General features: G+C 43.4%; 1 protein-coding gene across 3 annotated transcripts in view; it reads left to right on the top strand.

Annotated features, from left to right (window-relative positions):
- Positions 1-23,831, top strand: part of LOC112390537 (zinc finger protein 160-like) — a 50,092-nt gene that overhangs the window by 13,930 nt on the left and 12,331 nt on the right. Inside the window, exons 1-4 of one of the 3 annotated variants that reach the window (XM_024731507.1) lie at positions 10,528-11,751; positions 15,310-15,488; positions 17,445-17,534; positions 19,015-19,141. In XM_024731507.1, the coding sequence (XP_024587275.1) occupies positions 17,463-17,534; positions 19,015-19,141 (199 nt within the window). In that variant the 5' untranslated portion in view covers positions 10,528-11,751; positions 15,310-15,488; positions 17,445-17,462. Of the gene's footprint in view, positions 1-839; positions 3,792-5,418; positions 6,665-10,527; positions 11,752-14,243; positions 14,254-15,309; positions 15,489-17,444; positions 17,535-19,014; positions 19,142-23,831 lie in introns of those variants that run through there. The other 2 variants (XR_003001292.1, XM_024731508.1) reach the window with 2 other exon arrangements.

The raw sequence follows: 23,831 nt of genomic DNA, 5'->3' as shown, positions 1-23,831 counted from the left end.
ACAAGGGAAAGAGCCCTGGACTTTGGAGGGTAAAGTGAAAATAGGAAAAAAATCCAGGCAAGTGGGAACATATCAAGATGTGAGCTCAAGTGGGCACAAAGTAAACTGCTCCATTAAATATTGTTTAGGAAATTCTCCTCAAATGGGAAGGATCTGTGGAAGAATACAAGTTTGTTTCTTTTGGGTGCTCAAAGGAAATCCCTCCCACACACTAAAACTTGTCACTCTGTTATTCAAATATATAAAAGCTTAAGCTCCCCCTCTACCGTGATGCTCCAGCTCATTCAGAGCTGAGGAGAAGCTTTGTCATGACCTACAATACTCTTATTTTCTGACACCATTGACCATTTTGGTGCCTTGGTTTGAGAGGGACTGAGACGGTTCTCTCTGGAGTCCTCTTTCCCCTTGATCTCTTTTGGTTTTCATTTAATACATATCAGGGCTAAGTCCTCTGTAGTCCTGACCGCAGGACCTATTTAGTTTCCTTTCATATTTTATATCCTTGGAAGAACTCAGGAGATAGACAAAGTTCAGTGATTCTCAACATATATTTCACTTTTCCTTTTATATGTTCCTTCTAGAATGTAAATTCTTTCTTTGGTTTTTATGGAAAAATCCTTTAGAATGCCAGAGACTATTATTTTGTATAATTGTGGTTACTTATTAACTTACCTGCTAGATTTATCATGGGTTTCTAAAACATTTTATTAATTATTTTTGTGATATACAGACTTTTAAAAATATCTTTTTTCGTATATATTTCCACATGTTATTAAACCTATTTTTTGTATAATTATGTAATTCAATATAAAATATTTATTTTCCAACTGATGTAATAGGAAGCCTTTCTGCTGGATTTGCAATCAAGGAGTTATCACCAAGAGAGGACATTTCTAAAGGAGAACTATGTCATCTAGTGACATTAGAAAGAAGTAAAAGTCACGGCATCAAGGATTTTGACCTCGAGGAAGTCTGTGCAGGTGTGCAGGAATGTGAGAGTGAGTGGGGCTGTGATGCAAGAGATGACAAAGAAGTACTTTTGACCCATAACAAAAATCTCACTCACGGAGAAGATCAAGATAATAAGTCCTTAATTAATTTTCCTCAGAGTGTTTCTGTACGAAGTAATGCACGTGAATATTTCACGCACGACAAGCCATCCATAAGAAGTTTGTTAACAACGAAAAATAACGTCAGCCTTGCTGGAAACAGAGATCTCAGGTGTTTGGAAAGCAGACCCGGAGTGAGGCTGCAGGCCCAGGCGGCTCAGCTGCGGAGATGTGCCGCTGAGGAGAAAGCGTATGCGTGCGGTCAAGGTGAGAAGCCAGTCAGCAGTGGTTCCTCAGTTTCACCACTTCACAGAGTTCCTCCTAGTGTGGAAAACACGTCGTCACCTGCGCAGCACAGGAGAACACACACTCGAGAAAAACCTTACAGCTGTAATGACTGTGGGAAGGCTTTTAGCAAAAGCTCAAACCTCAGGAATCACAGGAGGATTCATTCTGGACAGAAACCTTACAGATGTAATGTGTGTGGCAAAGCCTTTAACCAGTGTTCTAATCTCACTACACATCAGAGAGTGCATACAGGAGAGAAACCATATAAATGTCATGTATGTGGCAAGGTCTTTAGTCGAAATTCACACCTTGCAAATCATCAGAGAATGCACACTGGGGAGAAACCTTACAAATGTCATGAGTGTGGTAAGGCCTTTATCCAACATTCACTCCTTTGGAGTCATGAGAAATTGCATACTGGTGAGAAACCTTACAATTGTAGTGAGTGTGGCAAAGCCTTTGCTGAGCGGTCAAGCCTTAACAAACATCAGAAGATCCATACTGGAGAGAAACCTTACAAATGTATCGTGTGTGGCAGAGCCTTTACCATGCGATCAAATCTTACTCAACATGAGACAATCCATACTGGAGAGAAACCTTACAAATGTCATGAGTGTGGCAGAGCTTTTACCCAATTTTCACGCCTTACTAGGCATCAGAAAATGCATGCTGGGGAGAAACCCCACAAATGTAACGTGTGCGGCAAGGCTTTTATTGAACTTTCACAACTTTGGGGTCATGAGAGAATTCATACTGGTGAGAAGCCACACAAATGTAACGTGTGTGGCAAGGGATTTACCCAACGTTCAAGCCTTATGGCACATCAGAGAATTCATACAGGAGAAAAATCTTACAAATGTAAAGACTGTGATAAGGCTTTCATCCAACGTTCACAACTTTGGGGTCACGAAAGAACTCACACTGGAGAGAAACCTTACAAATGTAATGAGTGTGGCAAAGCTTTTACAATGCGTTCATATCTTACTCAACATAAAACAATCCACACTGGAGAGAAACCTTACAAATGTAGTCAGTGTGGCAAAGCTTATACCCAATTTGCAAGCCTTACTAGGCATCAGAAAATACATACTGAAAACAAACATAAACCTAACATATGTGGCAATGCTTTTATTCAAAGCTCGGGCTTTGGGGATCATCAGACAATTCACAGCAAAAAGAAACCTTAAAAGGTAATGATTGACACATAACTTGTGCAAGTATCCAAGCCTTACTCAGGCTGAGAGACTCCCATCATGGAAAAGGAAGACATACAGATGGCCAACAGGTGCGTGAAAAGAGGCACATCCCTAATCATCAGGGAAATTCAAATCAAAACCACAGTGAGCTACCACCTCACATCTCTCAGAATGGCTGTCATCGGAAAGACCACAAATCACAAGTGTTGGTGAAAATGAGGAGAAAAGGGAACCCTTGGGCACTGTTGGTAGGATTGTAAATTGGTGCAGTTACTATGGAAAACTATATGGTGGGTCCTCAAAAAATTAAAAATAGAACTGCCGTATGATCCAGCAATTGCTCATCTGGGTATTTACCTAGGGAAAACAAAAATACTAAATCAAAAAAATATATGCCCTTCGTTGTATTATTATTTATAATAGCCAAGTTAAGAAAACCACCTAAATGTCCACTGATAGGTGAATGGATAAAGAAAATGTGATACATATATATACGTACATACAAACACACACACAATGGAATATTAGCCACGAAAAAATGAAGTCTTAGCATTTGTAACAACATGAATAGCTCTGCAGGGTATTTTGCTAGGTGAAATGTCAGAGAATGGCATAGCACATGACTTCACTTATATGTGGAATTTAGAAAACAAAATACAAGGAAAATAGACTCATACATAGAACAAATAAATGGTTGCCAGAAGGTAGGAGGGAGGGTTTGAGGTGTGTGTGAAACAGGAGAAGGGCTTTAAGAAGTACAAATCTGCAGTTACATAATAAAGCACGGGGGTGTAATATACAGCATAAGGAACATAGTAATAATAACTGTATGGGGACAGATGGCTACTAGACTTACTGAAGTGATTATTTCGTAATGTATGCAATTGTTAAACCATTATGTAGTACACCTGAAACAAAATATTGTATATCACCTGTGTTTCAGTGAAGGGAAAAATAGACTCCATCATGGAGAGACACTGTGTAAAACCAATGTGTATGGCAAAGCCTGTAGCCAGGACTCATACCTCACTTGATATCAGATAATACATCTTTGAGGAAAAACTACACAAATGTATGGAGTGACAGAATATAAATATAAAACTGTTTTCTAAATTACTGTGCTTTTGGGGGTCACAGCCCCTTCTCTGGATTTGTTGACAGGACTCAGGGCCTCTGTTGATTATTATAGGAAGGGCCTACTCTACCAGCTGATCATGGACGAGAGCAGGACAGGATATTGCGAGAACGAGGTGTTCATGTGAGTAGAATGATGGGTTACTAGACATGGCATACGTGGGAGGAAAAATGGGGGGGGAACAATGGTCTCCCTGTCTTTTGAAAGGGAATGGCTGCTGTATATATAAAATAATAAAAATTAGTCTTATTTTTGGAAACTGAAGACTGAAGACACAGTATTATAGAGGACAGTAATCAAAAGAACCAGAGTAGAGTGTGCTTGTGAAGGCTGCAGATTTGGCCTCTGGAATTGCATTTTGACACCATTTTATATAGAATGTATCATACTCACATCCAAATAAGTAACATGTTGGGACTTCCCTGGAGGTCCAGTGGTTAAGACCCTGCAGGGGGCATGGGTTCGATCCCTGGTCGGGGAGCTAAGATCCCACATTTCTCGGGGCGTGGCCAAAAAATAGGAAAACAACAACAAATAAGTAAAATGTAATCTTATTTACAACCCTTAATGAATCACGTGCCCTCTGTTAACCCAAGCATATCCCACCGTGTTGGGGCACTTTATAATAAATGGTCACTAATTACACATCATGCTTTCTAAGTTGACTGACATCTGTAACAATTTCCTTCTATTTAGATTCAAACAACAGTTTTTGAAATATATGTATATTCATAATTTGCATGTGAGCTATGAACTCCATAGTGTAACCCAGATTATTTCTATAACTATAATGAAAATACCATAGCAGTACAATTTCAGACTCAAGCCCCCTGAAACCTGCCTCCCCATTTGTAAATATGCACCACATGATCAGATTTCTACATCCCTTTTTTTGTGTGTGCCAAAACGAGACCCCTGGGTTGCACCTTTACAGGAGATGAAGATACAGTAAGCATATAAAAATTATTAGGAAATAAAATTTCAGAAATAGGGATAAAAATAATCTCTTTTTTGTGCTTGGAGTTGATGAAATAAAATTTGTATTTTAAGGAAAGACAAGAAAAAATTAAACAAAATTCTGTTTGTTTGGGCCTCCTCCCTCCCTAAAGTGCAGTGTGCCTCTGCATTACACATCAACCACAGCTCCTCAAACGTGGGAGTGCCTGCTCGACCCTGAAGATCAATTTATTTTTTTCTTCTGACACTAGTGCTTTAACTTCTTAAAAGAATACAGTTCTTTCCCAACTCTGTAGGAGGTCATGGTGACTTGCTGCTCGCTCTGTATGTACTAACCTGGATATGTATCCTTGGTGAACTTTTTGAAAAATTATCAGTATGTCATTTTGATGAACGATCCTTTGTCTTGAAAATGAATACAACTGTGCCTTTGACTTCCAACAGGCAGAACAGTTCTCAGAGCTTTATGAGAGTCTGTCTCCCAAGTTGGAATCCTCAGTTTGGCTCAAATAAAATTCCCTTTTTTCTCCTTGTTTTTTTTTTTTTTTTTGCGGTATGCGGGCCTCTCACTGTTGTGGCCTCTCCCGTTGCGGAGCACAGGCTCCGGACGCGCAGGCTCAGCGGCCATGGCTCACGGGCGCAGCCGCTCCGCGGCATGTGGGGTCTTCCCGGACCGGGGCACGAACCCGTGTCCCCTGCATCGGCAGGCGGACTCCTAACCACTGCGCCGCCAGGGAAGCCCTCTCCTTGATTCTTAATTGAATTTTTGTTGACATTTTCTTGTTGTACTCAGTATGATACCAGAGACACCTATCAGAGGACACCTGGAGTCTACCCCAAACCGATGCTTGGTACCAGCATGGGTCCTTTGAGACGCATCCACTTCTCGGTACTCCTCAGCTGCTTTGGTGATTTCTCCTGATATTCAGACATCATTGCTTTACATGACATCCTGAATTTTATTCAAGCTGTTTTTTTCTTGGGACTTGAAGTCCTAAGAGGGAGTATGGTACATTCCCTAGGCAGGGACCTGGGGGGGAACTTTGGAGTGAATTGGGTTAGCTGGTCTTTTTTTAAATTTGGCTTAAATTAAAAAGATTATAATCTGAACAAACCATTTGATAGTAGAATGAGAGATTGAGAAAGGTACGCTTACTCCTTCCAGCCACAAGGCCTTCTCAGGGGATTGAGAACCTAGTGGACATATCTGAAGATCAATCCTTTAGATGTGCTGGTGTCCTACAAGGGACCCCACTACAACCATTAAGTAAATTCTGCTTGCCGCCGAGGGGCACAGCAGTTTTTGCTGGAGGGAGAAACCGAGACATGGAAGAGGCTCGAACCAACCCAAGAGTAACTCCTTGGAGAGATAGACTCAGGAGCAGCACACGTGCGATCCATCACAGTGCCCTCAGAAAGTTGTTCTGATTATATCTGAATTAGGATTCCAAAGTAATAAAGAGAAACTGCGCTTCAAAGGCTGAACAGCTCCCTAATAAACAGCCACTCACGGGAACTCTGGCCAGCTTCGTGTGCAGTTGGAACATAGCCAATACGTGCAAGCATTTAACTTTTAAATGGCCAGGATGGCACTCTACTGACACTCCAAAACTGTAGAGAAAGCTGGTTTAATCTTTTCATTTCTGACCTTGGGAGAACAAGTATTCCCAGGAGAAAGCTTAAAATTTATAACTCTTACCATATCCTTGAAATGTAGCCCACGTTGCCTGACCTACAGCCTTGGGTCAGTTAGTAGAAGTTAAAGCTGGAAAAGAACAAAGGAGTGGGGAGGGGCAAGGACTTTTAAACTGAAGCAGGAAAACTGAGATCTCTGTGTAGGGGACTTTCCTGGCTGTCCAATGGTTAAGACCCTGTGTTTCCACTGCAGTGGGCCCGGGTTCAATCCCTGGTCGGGGAACTAAGATCCCACATGTTGTACAGCGTGGACAAAACAACAAAAAAAACAAAACGATCTCTGTCTGTGTCTATCTGGATGAATGTATGTCTATCTATACATAATAAATGTGATATGTCCCTAACTCCGGATGGTGTTATTAAAATTAACTTCTAAAGGAGCTCTATTGAATTGACTTACAAGTAAGTGCTTACAAATCAAATATTTGTAAATGTAACAAACTAGCTCAAAATTTCTTTTTCAAAAAAAAAAATTTCTGGGCTTCCCTGGTGGCACAGCGGTTGAGAGTCCGCCTGCCGATGCAGGGGACACGGGTTCGTGCCCCTGTCTGGGAAGATCCCACATGCTGCGGAGCGGCTGGGCCCGTGAGCCATGGCCGCTGAGCCTGCGCGTCCGGAGCCTGTGCTCCGCAACGGGAGAGGCCACAACAGTGAGAGGCCCGCGGACCGCAAAAAAAAAAAAAATTCTTTTTCATTTATTTATTTTATTTATTTATTTTTGGCTGCGTTGTGTCTTCGTTGCTGCATGCGGGCTTTCTTTAGTTGCGGTGAGCGGGCTTCTCATAGCCGTGGCTTCTTTTGTTGTGGAGCACGGGCTCTAGGCGTGCGGGCTTCAGTAGTTGTGGCATGTGGGCTTAGTAGGTGTGGCTCTCGGGCTCTAGAACGCAGGCTCAGTAGCTGTGGCGCACAGGCTTAGTTGCTCCGTGGCATGTGGCATCTTCCCGGACCAGGGCTCGAACCCGTGTACCCTGCACTAGCAGGCGGATTCTTAACCACTGCGCCACCAGGGAAGTCCCAACCTATTGTCATTTTTGTGGGAATCTCCATTTCCCAAATATAAAGTATTAATGATAGCCCCGCTGTAGTTTTGCTGCTTATTAACTTTTCTTATGCGTTTTGGCATAAATTTTAGCTGCACTGATCTGTCAGTCTACTCATGAATAATCATATTCCCTAGAGATAGCCTCCCTCATTTTGATTCATCTCTAGAGTTTTTGTGGCTCTTCTTATTTGCTCTTCATTCTGTATGATTTTTGCAATAACGTTGCTAGCTCCAAAACTAGCTGAAGTTGTCTATACAGGGAGGCAGTAATTTTATTAATTAGCTTAAGGAGAATTGATCTTTTTGTAATATTGAGTTTTTCCAACCAAGAACAAGATGCCAATTTTCATTTGTTTATACCTACTTTCATATATTTCAGGAATGTTTTATAGTTTTACTCACATAGAGTATTTCTAACAGACTCACAGACATAGAGGACAGACTTGTGGTTGTCAAGGGGGAGGGGATTAGGGGAGGGATGGAGTGGGAGTTTGGGATTAGCAGATGCGAACTGTTATATATAGAGTGGATAACAACAAGGTCCTACTGTATAACTCAGGGAAATATATTCATACCCTGTGATAAATCATAATAGAAATGAATTATTTCATGTTTACTTTCTTTAGGGTTCATGTTAAAAAGACTATACCTCCTTACTAAATGCCTTACATATATGCAAAATTGATTATTCTTTAGGTGAAAATAAATCCCAAAGTCTTCTCAAGACTATATATTTACAGGGTTTGTCATCCACACCTGACAGAACGTGCAGAAATGGAAAACACAGAAAAGAGCTAACATATATCACAATTTTAAAATTAAACTTTCTAATATTCTCAAAATGAACATACAGATACTATGAAATTACATTTAGATATTATTGACTTAAGCATATTAGGATGTAAACATGTTTTTCTGAAAGATATTTGAAGGTAATCCATCACAATATTTATAACTGTTATAAAGACAAATGCAGTTCCCATCAAAAATGAAAAAGACATTTCTTTTGTGCCTTCTCTTTTTATTGTATCTATATGAGATGATGGATGCTGATTAAACTTATTGCAATAATTATGTCACAATATATGTAAGTCAAACCGTTATGCTATACACCTTAAACTTATACAGTGAAGTATATCAATTATATCTCAATAAAACTCGGGGAAAGAGTTGGTTTTATTTGTGTGTTTGTTTGTTCTGGCTATGCCACGCGGCATGCAAGATCTCAGTTCCCCGACCAGGGATCAAACCCACGCCCCTGCAGTGGAACCGCAGAGTCTTAACCACTGGACCGCCAAGAGAGTCCCCAAGAGTTGGTTTTAAAAAGGCAAATAATTAAAACACTTCAGCAAAAAGAAAACAATGCAATTTATAATTTAATTGTAACAAAATATCCCTATTTTAAAAGCAGTGGTTACCGACCTAAATTATCACATGCCGCAGGCCTCCAGTCTCAGACCCTGTCTTGTCAACGAAGATAATCAGTAAACAATCAATAATAAGAATAGAAATGACCTTTATTTGAGCCAAACTGAGGACTAGCCCAGAGCCTGCTTCTCAGATTACTCTGAGAAACTGCTTCAGAGAAGCAGGGTTTTCAGCCACACTTTTATATCTTGACAAAGAACATTAAACAAGTCAGGGTTACATTTCTACGGGTTTCAAAAAAAAAAAAAAAGAACAGATCTGCACATACTCCAGCAAGTCAGCAAGCATAGCCTTGGCACGTGGGAAAGGAGTCTTATCATCAAAGGAGAACCGGCATCTGCATCCCAAGAAGAGAGGCATTTAATCTTTATTTTTAGCATGAACACTCTTTAGTTCTGGTCAATGTGCCCTTTTCTTTAATAATTAAAGCAGACGTACAATGTATGTTTGCTAGGCCACAAACAGGCTATTTTAGTTAACATCAAATTCAAGTTAACATCAAATTCAAGTTAACTCGTGTATAAGCCAGAATGACTTCCCTATATCTCAATATGTGAAAACTGCTTTTATCAGTCTTGTCCCCATGAATCTCTGGAACTGAGCACAGTGTCCAGTTGGCCTCCTGCGAGAACAGGGAATAGAAAAGGAAGTGCTGTCAAGTAGGGTGTCAGTATGAAGTGGCTGAATCTACAGAGGCAGAGTTTTGGTTTTGGTTGGTTTTTTTTTCTGAAAAAAGTATTTTTATTTTTAAACTTAAAAAATTTTTATTTTATATTGGAGTGTAGTTGATTAACAATGTGTTAGTTTCAGGTGTACAGCAAAGTTATTCAGTTATACATATACATGTATTCTTTTAAAAATTATTTTCCCATTAAGTTAATACAGAATATTGAGCAGAGTTTCCTGTGCTATACAGTAGGTCCTTGTTGGTTATCTATTTTATATATAGCAGTGTGTACATGTCAACCCCAAACTCCCCCTACCCTTTCTCCCCGGTAACCATAAGTTCCTTCTCTAAGTCTGTGAGTATGTTTTCTAAATAAGTTCATCTGTATCATTTTTTTTAAGATTCCACATATAAGCGATATCATATGAAATTTGTCTTTCTGTTTCTGACTTACTTCACTTAGTATGATAATCTTTAGGTCCATCCATGTTACTGCAAATGGCATTATTCAGAGGCAGAGTTTTGTATGTCACATTCTGGTCAGCATCGCTACACAGACAACTCCAGCTCTGGTTTACTTAAACTGCTTAAATTAAATCCAATTGCAGGAAATGTTCCTGGATCCAACCAGCGATCCCTCACCACTGAATTGCTTCAGCCTCACTAGCAGGACTGGGGCGCAACTCACGGGCACAAATAGCTTTTGACTTAAACCGTTTTCAATTTGTTACGAGGAAAACATATTATTAACATCATAAGTGTTTCACACAACAGGAAGCTTTACGGTTAGAGACAGTAACTTAATCCAGGCAGGGAACAACGCTGCGTCATAAAACGCAAAAGACAGTCAAGTATTCCTAAAGCCGAAAGCTACGCCTTCGCAGCTAGGCGGAGGGACGCACCCTTCCCCGCCTTCTCCTGGGGCCGCGCAGACCTGGGCCCCACATCCCGCCCCTCGCGGTAGCGCTCCGCCCAGGCCCTGCTCCCGCCGCTCAACTCCGCGCGTGCGCAGTTGCCAACGGACCCGGAAGCGGAGAGCGCGGAGCGAAGGTCACAGGAGGAGCGTAAGTTTCTTCTTTCTAGTGTAAATTTGCGCTTCACAACCCCCACCCCAACCCATCCACTGGGTGTGGGAGTCACTACGGACCTTAAAATCACCGCACCTGCCCCTCCGCCCCAAGTAAGTCCAGACGTCGCTGTCACAGGGCAGGGGGTCGTTTCCCTCTGGGTTTGAAATCGCTCTGAGGCTAGTTGGTTCCTTTGGCTTTTCTTTTCGCTTCTTTTTCGCTGCATTTTCCTGGTTAAAATCCTTTACTGACCTCCGCCCCCTCTGTGAAGTCCTCTTCTGTGAGGTGGATTCGCTCCACCCCAGTCTCGCCCTCTCGGCCGCTGGAGGGCAGCGCTGGCCGCCCCGCTCCCGGACAGGCCGCGTCCTCTCCCCGGTCCCGGGATTCTGGAGAGCCCGCCCCTCTCCTGAGACCCCCTTCCTCCACGCCAGTCTTTTTTCGTGTCTTCCTCAGGCCGGTCCTTCTGCTCCCCCGGCCTCCGCTTCTTAGTCAGCCCTTCCCCTCACCCCGCATAGGGGGAGGTGACCTGGGCCAGCCGTGTGACACTCAGTGTTCTTCGGTCTCAAAGTCCACCCCGCTGGAAAATGTGCACTTCCGCTGGGCGGGCATCTTAATTCTGTCGACATCACGGTAAATATGTGGGCGAGGGGGATCAGGAGAAGCAGAGAGCGGTTGACAGAGAAATAGGAAAACTAAGGTGAAAATAAGAATGAGTGAGAACAGATGGCAACGTAGAGGATGGGTGAGGGCCTGTTTCAATGAGTACTTGGTAAGGATGTCAGTGATCTTTTAACAGTTGAAAGTGAGTTCCGTCAGTCCATCTAGTATTGCGCTTTCTTCCCTTTGATGTGATCTGTGAGCTACTAAGTAGATGTGCCTCTCAAGTACCTCTTGTCTGTTCTCTGCAAGTGATGAAGAATGGGCTGGATTGACCTGGAACCTTCTTCCAACAGAGCCCCTCTATTCATGATGAAGACGTTTGCCCAGAGCTTATGTGTAAGCTGACCCCTTTCAGCGTTTTCCCAGGAGGACCACCTTCTTGATCTCCATACTGAATGCCCAGTGCCCTTCAGTTTGCAGCTTGTGTGTGTTCCTCTCGCGATCCTGTGCCCATAGGTCTCTGTGCCTTTCAATTCAGCCCTGTTTGCTCAGGCATGCATGAAGGAGAGGAGGAAAAATGGAGAAAGTGGAGAGGAGCCTGTAGGTGTCTGCCGGAGGGATACGGAAGTAAGTGTGGGCCTCTCCATGAGCCCAATGAATGATGTGTGAACCTGTCCCAAGCAGAGTTGTGGGATCATGGAGTGTGTGGAACTGTCGGCAAGGGATGCTGCATTTCTGGCTGGAGCATCTGCAAGTGGGTTTATGGGTGGTTGTGGGCTGCATGGAATGGTTTGGGGTGCCCTAGTGTCTTAGCTCACGTTTCCTGGGACACAGATGCGGAGACTGAGATTTGCACGCATGGGTTTAATCGAGTAACTCATGATCACACCTGTGGAGGAATGAAGGCAGTGGGTTTGGCAGAGAGAAATGTATTCCTGTGATGTTGTTAGAATCAAGGCCTGAGCTGAGCCCACAGGGAGAGCTCTGTATGCAGGAGGATGGGGTGTTGGTCCTAACGGGTGCCTAGAGGGTGTCCCACAGAATCCACGCCACTCAGTGACGTCTGGGGGATCTTTTGGGAAGGCAAGAATCATCATGCATCCCATATGGTAATTACAGGGAAAACCTTCAGAGATCATTTTCTGGGTTACCTTTTGTGTTTTGAGATATTTTGAGTTGCAGGTGAAGAAAGTTCCAGTAGCATTTTGGAAGATACGAAAGAGAATTTGGAGTGTTTTCTTCAAAGATGTTGGGGTCTTGTTGGGACATGTGCATCACTGGAGACACCTCTCTTAGTAGCAGTTTCTGGAGATGACAGTGTTTGTGCTGAGGTCACTGAATGAAAATATGGTGTCTTCAGTCTAGTGGGTCCTCGAGGGTCTTCATGTGTACTGTTCCATCTAAATGCATGAGTTGTTAGGGTTTGGAATGTTTTGTGGGGTTTCATAGTAGGATAAGGGATCATTATGGGGTGTCTTGGGCCGCATGAGACTTCGTAAGTCTGTATGACTCCAGAAGGGAAACATTGGGTCTTAAGCTGCAGATGGCAGAAAAGTTTCATACGGAGGACCTGTGGGGGATGTGTCTATGGGCACAACTTGAGAGGGGCCATAACGCCCTATGACTCGGGGAAGGATTGTTCCAGGAATCGGGGGCAGTCAACACCAAGGTGAATTGAAGTACAAAGGCTCATTGTTGAGAAAATGCAGCTTCTACTTTCTTCCTAACAGGCCAGTGGTGGGTTCTCTACTGTCCTCTGCACATCTGTCCCAAAACACCACACACACACACACCAGTCACAAGGCAGCTGGGGAGCAGATGAGCAAGATGTTTTAAACTAAATGCGGAACCAATGAGAAGGGCTGCTATGGTCTGAGAAGGGAATTTGGAGACAGGAAGGGGAGCCTCATTTGGGGAGTTACAGCCCTGGTATTTGTGGGAAAACTCAGGAGTGGGATGAAGGAAAAGCTCTGTTCATACTCACCAGTGGATCTGGGGCTCAGCAGTTAGTAGAGTGTAGAATGGGGTGAGCTGATGAGGTCAGATGACAGAAAGGAACTTGTGTTCCTACCCAACACACACTCGCCCTTCATACACGTTTCTCTGTTGTGTTCGCTAGAATGGCAGTGCTGGTGGTTTCCCAGGTAGATGACTTGAGGAAGAAACGTGTTTTCTCTCTTTGTGCCTTGCCTCCCTCAAGTCTTCCAGCTTCCCCTCTACTGTTCGGTTCAGACACCCACTTCCTGCTGTGCTTCTGCTGTTGCTTTGCACAATCCCAACCAACCCAATCAAGTCAGGATTTCAGGCTGTGACCCTCCCACCCCCCAGCCCCACCGCAGCATATGGGATCTTACTTCCCTGACCAGGGATCGAACCTGCGCCCCCTGCGTTGGAAGCACAGAGTCTTAACCACTGGGCTGCCAGGGAAGTCCCAGGTTGTGATTTTTTTTAAGCCAATGTCATTGCACAGTGAGAAATCCTAGACACCGAGACCTTTTCTCCATCGAGGGGTCTAGGCAGCCGGGAGGCCTCTCCTTTTTCTGCTGATTTTAGGCTCTTTAATTTCCGAAATGGGTCTTGCTCAGCCTGAGGCAGCCACCCCTTGGTTGAGCTCACTGCGGTCCCGGTTGAACTTACACTTGCCCTTTGCACTTGTTGAGGGTAAGGGGCATTGTCTGGATGGAGAACCCTTGGCTAGACCCATTTCTGCTGTTCCTGGTCAGCTCCTTCGTCACTCCTTCCAGGGTAAAGGACACCTGCACACATCTGTCCCCCAAAGTGACGACCATGCCGGAGGGTGTACGAGTTTCACTCTGTGCTCTTCTCATTAATTTGCTGACTACATACGGAGTAGGTACTATAGCCCAGGCTTGTTTTGTCTGTATCAGGGGTAAAATGATAAGCCAGTGCGATACACTCCCCCACCTTATCCAGGTTGTTTTTCCATAATGGAGACAAGCACACCCTGTCACTTACTTACAGCCGTGCAGGTCAGATGCCCCAAAGCAAAGGACGTGTGCACTCATTCTCCTGTGACCCTCTACTTCCTTGCCCTCCCTGGCATCCCCATCACATCCAGCTGTGCCTCCTCTGTGCTGTCCCCGTGTGGCTCATCACAGCTGGAGAAAAGCACGCCCCCAGATTGACTGGTCTCACTTCAGATTCCTGGCTCTGTTCCCTCACATTCCCTATGTGTCTGCTCCATGCCCTTCCTTTACAGGCCCTCATAAGTCCAATTCATCCTCTCCCATCTTTTCTCTCAAAGACCCTGTTTCTTCTTCATTGAGCCCCTGGAGCGAAGCGAAGAGATCTCCTCTAACTGGCTCACCCATCTGCCTCAGGGCCTGTGTTGTCTCCTCAGTATCAACTGTGAAGAGTCTGTCCCTGCTCCTGGCTGCGGCTGACCCTGCGATTGTGCCCTTGTTGCCAACTTCACTCTGTGTCAGGACGGCATGGCATCCTTCCTCCACTGCATCATGTATTTGACTTTTAGGGGGTTATTTTCATCAGCATACACAAATGGTGGTGTTGCCTGTCTTACACACAAGGACCAACACACACACACATACACACACACACACACACACACGCCAAAACCTTTTTATGCACTCTACCATCTTTAAAACAAAGCATTCTTAATTAACTACATTTTCCCACTACTAAGTACCTTTTCTCAATGCTCCATTTCAGAGCACAATATACTACAAACTTGTTTATATTCTTTGTCTTCAGTTCTTGCCTCTAGTTCCCCTGTGAACCCCACCCAATCAAGCTTTCACATCCACCATCTACTGATACTTTCTTTTCCAGAGTCACCAATGACCTCGTCTCTCAATCGAATAATTTATTTCCTCTTCTCATCTTGCTTGTTGTATCGGCAGCGTGTTGCACACTGGATCACTCCTTCTTCCTTGAAAGACTGATTTTCTTGAAAGACTGATTTAACCTTTAAAAGTCCGTTTGCTTCAATTTTCTTCTCACTTCCCTGTTCCCTTCTCGCTGTCCTCTGATGAATTTTTCTGAACACCCTGGTTTCTGAACGTGGCAGCCTCCAAAAGTTTTAGTCGTTGAACCTCTTCTCTTGTCTACATCCGCTGCCTTTCCTCATCATCTCTTCTCAAGAGTTTTCCACACCACTTGCCCGTCTCCCAGTTTGCCCTCTCAAGCCCACATCTCTCCCTTAAGGTCTGGAATCCTGTGTCCAGCTGTCTCCTCGACATCTCTGCTGGGACATCTAACAGGCATCTCCGCCTTAATTTGTCCGAAACTGACTCCTTGAGATCCCTGACTGTGTTCCCCCTGCCGTCTAACACATCTTGCTTGAGGGCGACACCATGTTTCCTGGGGCTCTGATGAACATTTTGGTATGTATATAAAATATATAAAACACTATGTTATGTGTAATTGTTCTAAAATGTAAGATACAAAAATATTAGATGTTTACTTAAAACGAGTGATGGAATATGTGGTTGCTACAATTCTTTTTTTCTTATGGAAGAAAAATGCTTAGAGACCAAGGCCCTGTGTCATCAGCTTCCCCTGGTGCCTCTCTGACCTCCCCTCCTGCCCATCTCCTCACCCTGCTGCAGGCACCCAAGGCTCCTTCCTTTTCCTGGGGTCAAGGTTCCTGCTGTCCCAGGGCCCTCACAGGGGCTGTCCCTCAGATCCAGGTGGCAAACACGCTTCCTCTCCCAGGTCTGTGGTCTGATGTCAGCATCTGAGTGGAGCCTTCTCTGACCACCCCCCTCCCATTTAACATGCTAGCCACACCCTCACCCGCACCTCTGGTCCCTAACGCCTGCTCTGCATGTTTCCTTCTGCTTCTTCCCCTTCCACTGGCTGACTCCTGGTGAGAACCAGGCCTCAGGGGAGAGCAGACCCACAGGGAGGCGTCACACCTTTCAGAATGGCCGTTAGCCAGTAGGTAAGAGATAACAAGTATTGGCAAGGGTGGGGGTAAAAGGGAGCCCTCCTACACTGTTGGTGGGAATGTAAATGGTACAGCAGTTGTGGAACTCAGTGTGGAGTTTCTTCAAAACTTGAAAATAGGTCAGGCAGACCGCCTGGCAAGCCCGTTCTGGCTGTTGATGCAAAGGAGACAAAATCAGTATTTGGAAGGAGATACCTGCACTCCTGTGAGCATCCCTGCATTAGTCATAGCAGCTAAGATGTAGAAACAACATGAAGGTCTGGTGACAGACAAATGCATAACAAAAATGTGTTATATACATACCATGAACTATTATTATTCAGCCGTAAAAATGAAGGGTCCTGCCACTTACGACACCGTGGATGAACATGGAGAACATTCTGCTGAGTAAACTAAGCCAGACCTAGAAAGACATACCGTCTGATCTCGCTAATGTGTGGAAACTGAAAAAGTTAAACTCATAGAACCAGAGAGTAGAATGGTGGTTACCAAGGTCTGGGAGTTGGTGAAAATGGGGAGATTTTGGTCAAAGGGGTAAACTTTCAGTTGTAAAATGAGTAAGTTCTGGGGAGCTAGTGTGTAGCATGCTGACTGTAGTTAATTGTAGTGTATTTCTATATGCTTGAATTTTGCAGAGAGAATAAATGTTAAGTGTTCTCACCACGCAGACACAAAATGGTAATTGTGGGTTGATGGAAGTGTAATTACTTGACTGTGATAATTATTTCACAGTGTATACATCTGTCAAATAATCACATCGTACACCCTATATTTACACCATTTTAATTCATCAGTTACACCTCAGTAAAGCTGGGAAAGAATAAGAAAGTGGGGGCTGTGCTGGGCTTGCCTCCTGTGAGTGCTGCTCAACCCAGGCTTCCCATTAGATCGATGAGGCTTTATGCATAGACATGTTTTGTACCCTCTGACCAGGGATTCCTCTTCATGTAGTCAGTGTGAGACCAAAGCTCGATAATATTTATGTTGCCCCAGGATGTTCCAATCTGGATCCGTCAGTGAGCATCAGGACTCTGGGTCCCCCCGTTCCTGAGGGCTGAGATCTGGGCTGAGGGTGAGGGCTCTGCTCTGCCTGGGGATGGATCAGGGCTGGTCAGTGACCTGCAGGGGATCGTCGGGTCCAGCTGAGGTGCCCACTGCTGCTGGGTACGTGAGGGCCTCACCAGGAGGGGAGCGAGATCTGATGGAAAGTGTGGGGAAACTCACCTGTTGGTCTCTGTGTGGGAGTTACTGACCTGAGTCCCTCCTAGGACAGTGGGCAGCAGAGGACCATCTGTTCCACATGCTGAGGGCTTCCCTGTGTGTGTGGTTGTGACTCGGGAAGGGGGTGTGTTGATTCTATGCATTAAACAGCATCTTTCCAACTTTCAAGGTCAACCTCTAAAGACTCATGTTGTCTGAGGAAGAAGCCCGGAAGAGGAGGGAGAGGAAAGAAAAGGAGTCAGGAATGGCTGTGAGTCAGGTAAAGTCGTATTGTCAGTTGATTATTTTGTCTGTCCTTCCAAAATGCCCTTCTTCGGACTTGCCAATCTTCTCTGATGCTTCAGTTTGCTCAATAAAAGTTTTTTTTGTTTTTTTTTTAGTATTCTTTTTGTCATGATTTTTAATTATCCAAGAATTTTTCAACTCTACTATTTTGATAATTTCTTTCCTTAATCTGTTAAATTAATGTACACCACTAAGAACCCTTCCAATTTTGAATCAATATTTTATTACTGGAATAAACAAATAAACTTGGTTTGGCTTTTTTTAATAGCTACCTATCTAAATTTAAATGGATAAAATTATATTTGTATTTTTGAGTATATGTGTTTTATAGACATTAAAGCATTATATATTTCTTCATGTTTGTATCTGTGTTTTACTAACCTACTATAGAATAATGTTGACAAACTAAATTAAGTACACTTAGTACATTTTCATTGTCCTAGAGATGTTGAAATACATTGATCAAAATAATTTAAAAAATCATCCAAAATATGGATGCTCTCATTTTAGTGAATGGTGTGTCTACATGTGTGTGCATTAGTGCATGGATGTGAAAGTCCATGGCTTTTATAAAATATCATTTTATAAATAAGTTTTATATTTTTTTAGCAGTTGAAATTACATGTTAATCCTCTTTTACACGATCCCATTAATAATTTAAATAGTAGCAAAAATGGTAACATTATGTGTAGACACGTATGTATTTACATATGACTTCTTATGCATTTGTACGTTGTTCACCTTGTACGTTTCAGGGTTTTTCAGGGAGCCCTCTGTCAGGGTACTTTTCATGCTGTACTTCACTTTGATTGTTTGTTTGGTTTGATTAGGGGCCGACCACCTGAGTTCAGGTGCTCGCTGTGTCATTTCTTAGGTATTTGATCTGAGGCGAGTTTCTTAGAGTGTCTGTGACACAGTTTTCTCCTCTGTAAAGTGGGAACAGGTCTTTCTCTAATGAGCTATTATGTCGGTAACAAGTTAGTATATGTAAAGTCTCAAGCGTAATGCTTAGCACATAGGACGTGTTCACATGCGTTTCATCATTGTTCTTTGTTATCCTCATCGCAATTTTAAGATCCTGATCTCTCGGTAAAGCCACTGTGGAGTCGCCTCTGAAGACACCACTCATGTCCTAGCTCGTCTGCATACGGAATACCCTCAACGTGTAGAACGTAATATCTGACACTCCTGTGTAGACAACCCGTGTTGCGTTTTTACGTGTATATTTCATGTATCATCCACAAAAACCAGTAATCCGCACTGACTCGGAGGATATTGTAATCTTTTGTGGAAGCAAAGAAACTAAAATTTCAGGCATGTAACTTGCTCAAAATGCCTTTACTCAAATCTGTCAGAACGCTCTCTTCAACCCAGCTGATCCTCTCTCTTCTCCTTTTATGTGACGGTAAGAACTCTCCTCATGGCCCCTTGGTGAGATGTATCTTTTGTTTCAGGGACAGTTGACCTTTGAGGATGTGGCCATCACATTCTCTCAGGAAGAGTGGGAATGCCTGGACCCGGCTCAGAGAGCCTTGTACCGGGACGTGATGTTGGAGACCTACAGGAACCTACTCTCCCTGGGTGAGGATAACTTCCCTCTAGAAGTTGGGATCTGCCCTTGCGTATATTTGCATTTTCCCTTGTGTGCCTCTTGGGAGGCCCTGTTTTGCTTGACCTGAAAGCCCTGTTGACTCAGACATGAAAAGCTTTATGATTCGACATCAGGAGTTTAAAATTGCTTTTCTTCAGGAATCTGCCCATTTCATGATATACTAGTTGTTCCAGAGCTTCAGTATTTACAAAGCCCAATGGCAAACTCTTAATATATAAAATTTCTTGTTTTCTACCCCTGTGCTTTTGATTCAGTAGTTCTAGGAAGAGAGCTAGGTGTCTGCATATTATACTGTTCCCTGTGTATTCAGAAGGAGGTGGTGGATGAATTTGTGAAATGTTTCTCCAGACCCACGTGTAATGTCCTCACTCCTCAGCTGAACAAGGAACTGGGATTCTGGAAACGCCACAGGACACCATGTTCCTTTCTTTTTATGAGTATGAATTTCTTTCTGTTGTGAATATTATCTCCATTTTGGAGCAAGGGAAAGAGCTCTGGGCTCTGCAGAGTGAAGTGAAAAATAGCAAAAAATCAAATGAATGGGAACGTATCAAAGGTGCCAGCACAGGTCGGAGCCCAGAAGAGCAGAGAGGAAACCTCACCATTAATAGTGTTTGGGAAACTTTCCTTAAGTGGGAGAGTTCTATGGAAAAACAGAAGTTTGTTTCTTGTGAACTCTCAGAGGAAAATTTTCTCCTCCCTAACTTACCACTCTGTCCTTCAACATGTAAAATGTGTCTTTTCACCCTTCAGGGGTGCTGCAGCTCCAAAACAGACAAAGGCAGAGCTTTTATCATGATGTACACCCCGTCATCTGGCTCCTGTGAACTGTTTGGCTCCTTGAGGAGCGTGGGACGGGATGTTTGAAAGGGGTCTCTTTTCTCCTTGGTCCCTCGTTCTGTTCTTGATTCCATCAGATGCTTAGTTCTTAGTCCATATTGATCAGAGCTGACATCTCCACAGTCCTAACCCCTGGACCTTTCCCAGTTCCATCTCCATTTGCTGTACTTAGGAGACCTAATCAGGAGATGAGAAAACACTGGCTGCTCTTTGATTCCATCTGTCACCCTAGAACCTGCATGGGGCTGTCTCAAGCCCTGCCTGCCTGTTCAAATCCCTCCACCCTTCCTCCTGTTCTTTTTTTTTAATTAATTAATTTATTTTGTCTGTGTTGCGTCTTCATTTCTGTGCGAGGGCTTTCTCTAGTTGCGGGGAGCGGGGGCCACTCTTCATCGCGGTGCACTGGCCTCTCACCATCGCGGCCTCTCTTGCTGCGGAGCACAGGCTCCAGACACACAGGCTCAGTAGCTGTGGCTCACGGGCCCAGTTGTTCCGCAGCATGTGGGATCTTCCCAGACCAGGGCTCGAACCCGTGTCCCCAGCATTGGCGGGCAGATTCTCAACCACTCCGCCACCAGGGAAGCCCCTGTTCTATCTTTGTCACACAGCTTGGGGGTGTGTAACGGGAGGTGGGTTGGATCATCTGTGATTGTCTTAGGAATACTGTAAAGACGGTGGACAGAGAGATCTTTTTAATCCCCAGCCCTACCTGAGGAGCACGTGCCAGTCTGTCAGGCTCTTAGCTTGGCATCTGTGGATAGAGCACATGGTCCCTTCTCAAGAGCCTACAAGATCTGCCCCCACATCTTGTATCTTCCTGCCTCTTGCACTGCTCTATCTAGTTGGGTAATACAGACTCTTCCAGATTTCATGTTCTCTTAAGTTTGCATGAATTTGCCCCTGAAACTTGCTTCTGAAATACACAGTCCTAGGGTCTGAAATTTTTTCCTGTTTTTTTGCCGTGATCATCCACCTTTAAGTAACGGACGATTTTTGGTGGATTCTCCTATGGAGTGGGTTTCCCTTGGTAACAAAATTCTTGATGGAGAATACTGTCACTCATATCTTGCGACGTTATCCTGCTACATAAGAAGCACCACTTGAAGCTACTCAGTAGAGTGGTCAGCATGTCCCAGGATACTGAGGTGGAAAGTATCAGGAGAGCCTGACTGATAAGTGTTTTCAGTAATCGTTCCAGTTTGGAGGAGTGTCATGAAAGCGTCTCTCAAGGACACTGTGACAGTGGTGTTCACATATGCGAATGACCATCCCCTTTGTGCCACAATAAATAACACACGAATTTCTGCTGGGAACATTTGTTATGAAGATCATATCCTCATATCTCTGAGGCTGTTGACTAAACTATTGTCCATACCACATTTTTTATCCTCTGTGTGTGCCATTGTTCAGTCTACCTCAACACATTATTTTGAAGCAATTTAGTGAGGGAACTTACGAAGCTGAATGATACCTTCAGTGGAGTACCGTGATTTGTTGTGTTTAAGCCGCTGCTACTCTTTGTGTTCTTTGTTTCATATTTGCAGTGTGTGGGAGGGGATTAGGGAGTGGATATTGTTTTCTATATATTACAGTATTTCCTCCTTTAGAGTTGGGGGTATGGCTCAGCAGCTGTTTCCCTAAATCCTACACTTAGTCCAGAATATTTTGAAAACATAGTCTCATTAATTCCTTCTACTTCTTTTCACCTGAGTACCAAATATTAAATTAAATTTATTACAATTTTTAAGTTGAGATTTTTAATATCTTGAGAATATATGTATTCTTCATTGTCACTCTCTTAATCCCAGGAATACCATTTGATTGCCTTGCCATAATTTGTTATATAAAATTCATTGCTTTTTCTATTGTATGTTTTCAATTTTCTGTATATAATTTGTTGAATTTTATATAAATTTCACTGAGTTTTTATTTTGGGGCATGACTGTGATATTCTAATAATAATGCTCCCTGTCTAGGTTCATTAATGTCCGTGTTGATATAGTGAATTAATACTTATATATGCCGTTGTGTTTTATAGAAAATTTAGCCCATTTCTTGCACTTTATGAACTTCTTCTCCACTTGTTTCTGACACCTGTATTTCCTGCAAAACTTCTAACGTTCTGGAAACTCCATTCCTTTTTTTTTGTTTGTTTATTTTATATTGGAGTATAATTGATTTACAATGTTGTGTTAGTTTCTGGTGTACAGCAAAGTGATTCATTCATACATACATGTAATAGTTTGCATCTGCTAATCCCAAACTCCCAGTCCCTCTTCTGGAAATTGCATTCTTGAGTGAACACTAGAAGACCGTCTTGTTCCCCATCTTCCTTTCCATTAGCTTCATATAAAGTGCACCTGGTCCCCGTAGTCCCTCCTACTGGTGCTGTGCTCTTGTCCTCCAGCTTATCTGCTGTGTGTGTTGGTCACCACCTCTGTGCACATGGGTCTCCTCCATCAGTCTCCACGCCACGGCCAGAAAATGTTTCTGCACGGAACTGCTGTTACTACAGCGCCCATTAATGCAAGTCCTCCCCCATGAGGGCCATTCAGCTGTTGTCTCCATAAGGTTACTTCTGTTCTCCTGATGATATTTATGAAGTCTAATTGATTAATTTTAGACACATTGCATATTATTGATGGATTCGAAATAATTATGTATCTACTAATACATAGTATTAAGAGTAGAAGCACCCCCGACCTCATGTTCTTTTTTTTATTGTGTCAAATAACTTTCATAATGTTTTACATCATTTGAGCTTAGAAGAGTTAACATATACCACGTTTTTCTTGTTGTTTGACTATAGATTCAGTTGATGACCATGAGTATTTAAACTCACTTGATTTCTCCCCATTATCCCCCCTCAGCAGCCCCTAGCAAACACCATTCTGCTTTCTGTTTCCATGAAGCTGACTGTGTTTGATAACCTCACATAAGTGGACCCGTATCGTATTTTTTGTGACTGGCTTATTTCGTAACATCCTCAGGGTTCATCCATGTTGTAGCACATGCCGGGATCTGAGTCTTTTGTTGTTTTGCCTGAATAATCACCTTTTTGTGCATTCATCTGTCAGTGGACACTTGGGTTGCTTCCACCTCTTGGCTATTGTGAATAATGCCTCTGTGAACACGGGTATGCAAATATCTCTTCCAGATCCTGCTTTCAGTTTCTTTGTTACATATACAGGGAAGTGAAATTGCTAGATCATAGGTCTCCTAGTCGGTTTTGGCTCCTCTAACAAAGTTCCATAGACTGGGTGGCTCGTTAACAACAAAAATTTATTTCTCACCATTCTGGAGGCTGGAAGTCTGAGATTTGGGTGCCAACATGGTTCAGTTCTGAGGAGGACCCTCTTCCCCATGTCTGGCACAGAGCTCCCCAAACTCTCGGAATTTCCTGAGTGATAACAGCAATGGGAGCATCTTTTGGTATATTAGGTGTCTTGTCCTCAGTTTCTGAAATTACTTCAGAGCCATGAAGGTAGAATGGGTGTCTTGTTATTCATAACAAACCCCCTTAAGTCACAGCTGCGTTTATGGTAATAAGGTGACTTTTGGAAATTCCCTCAAGATGAGGGGCTATCACCAGGGGAACCAGCCATGTGATTAGAAGGTTGGAACTTTCAGTCTCACCCCTGATTGGAGGGGTTGGGGAGAGGGGCTAGAAATTGAGTTTGCCTGCCAATAGCCACTGATTTAATCAGTCATGCCTGCGTAATGAAGCCTCCATGAAAACCCAGAAGGAGAGGGTTCTGAGAGCTTTCAGATTGGTGAACACGTGTAGACTTGGGGAGAATGGTGGTCTGGGGGAAGGCG

Source organism: Neophocaena asiaeorientalis, unplaced genomic scaffold, assembly GCF_003031525.2.
Source record: "Neophocaena asiaeorientalis asiaeorientalis breed wild unplaced genomic scaffold, Neophocaena_asiaeorientalis_V1.1 scaffold168, whole genome shotgun sequence".
Taxonomy (NCBI): Eukaryota; Metazoa; Chordata; class Mammalia; order Artiodactyla; family Phocoenidae; genus Neophocaena; species Neophocaena asiaeorientalis.
Note: the sequence above shows the minus strand (reverse complement) of the source record. Positions and strands in the feature narration are given on the sequence as shown.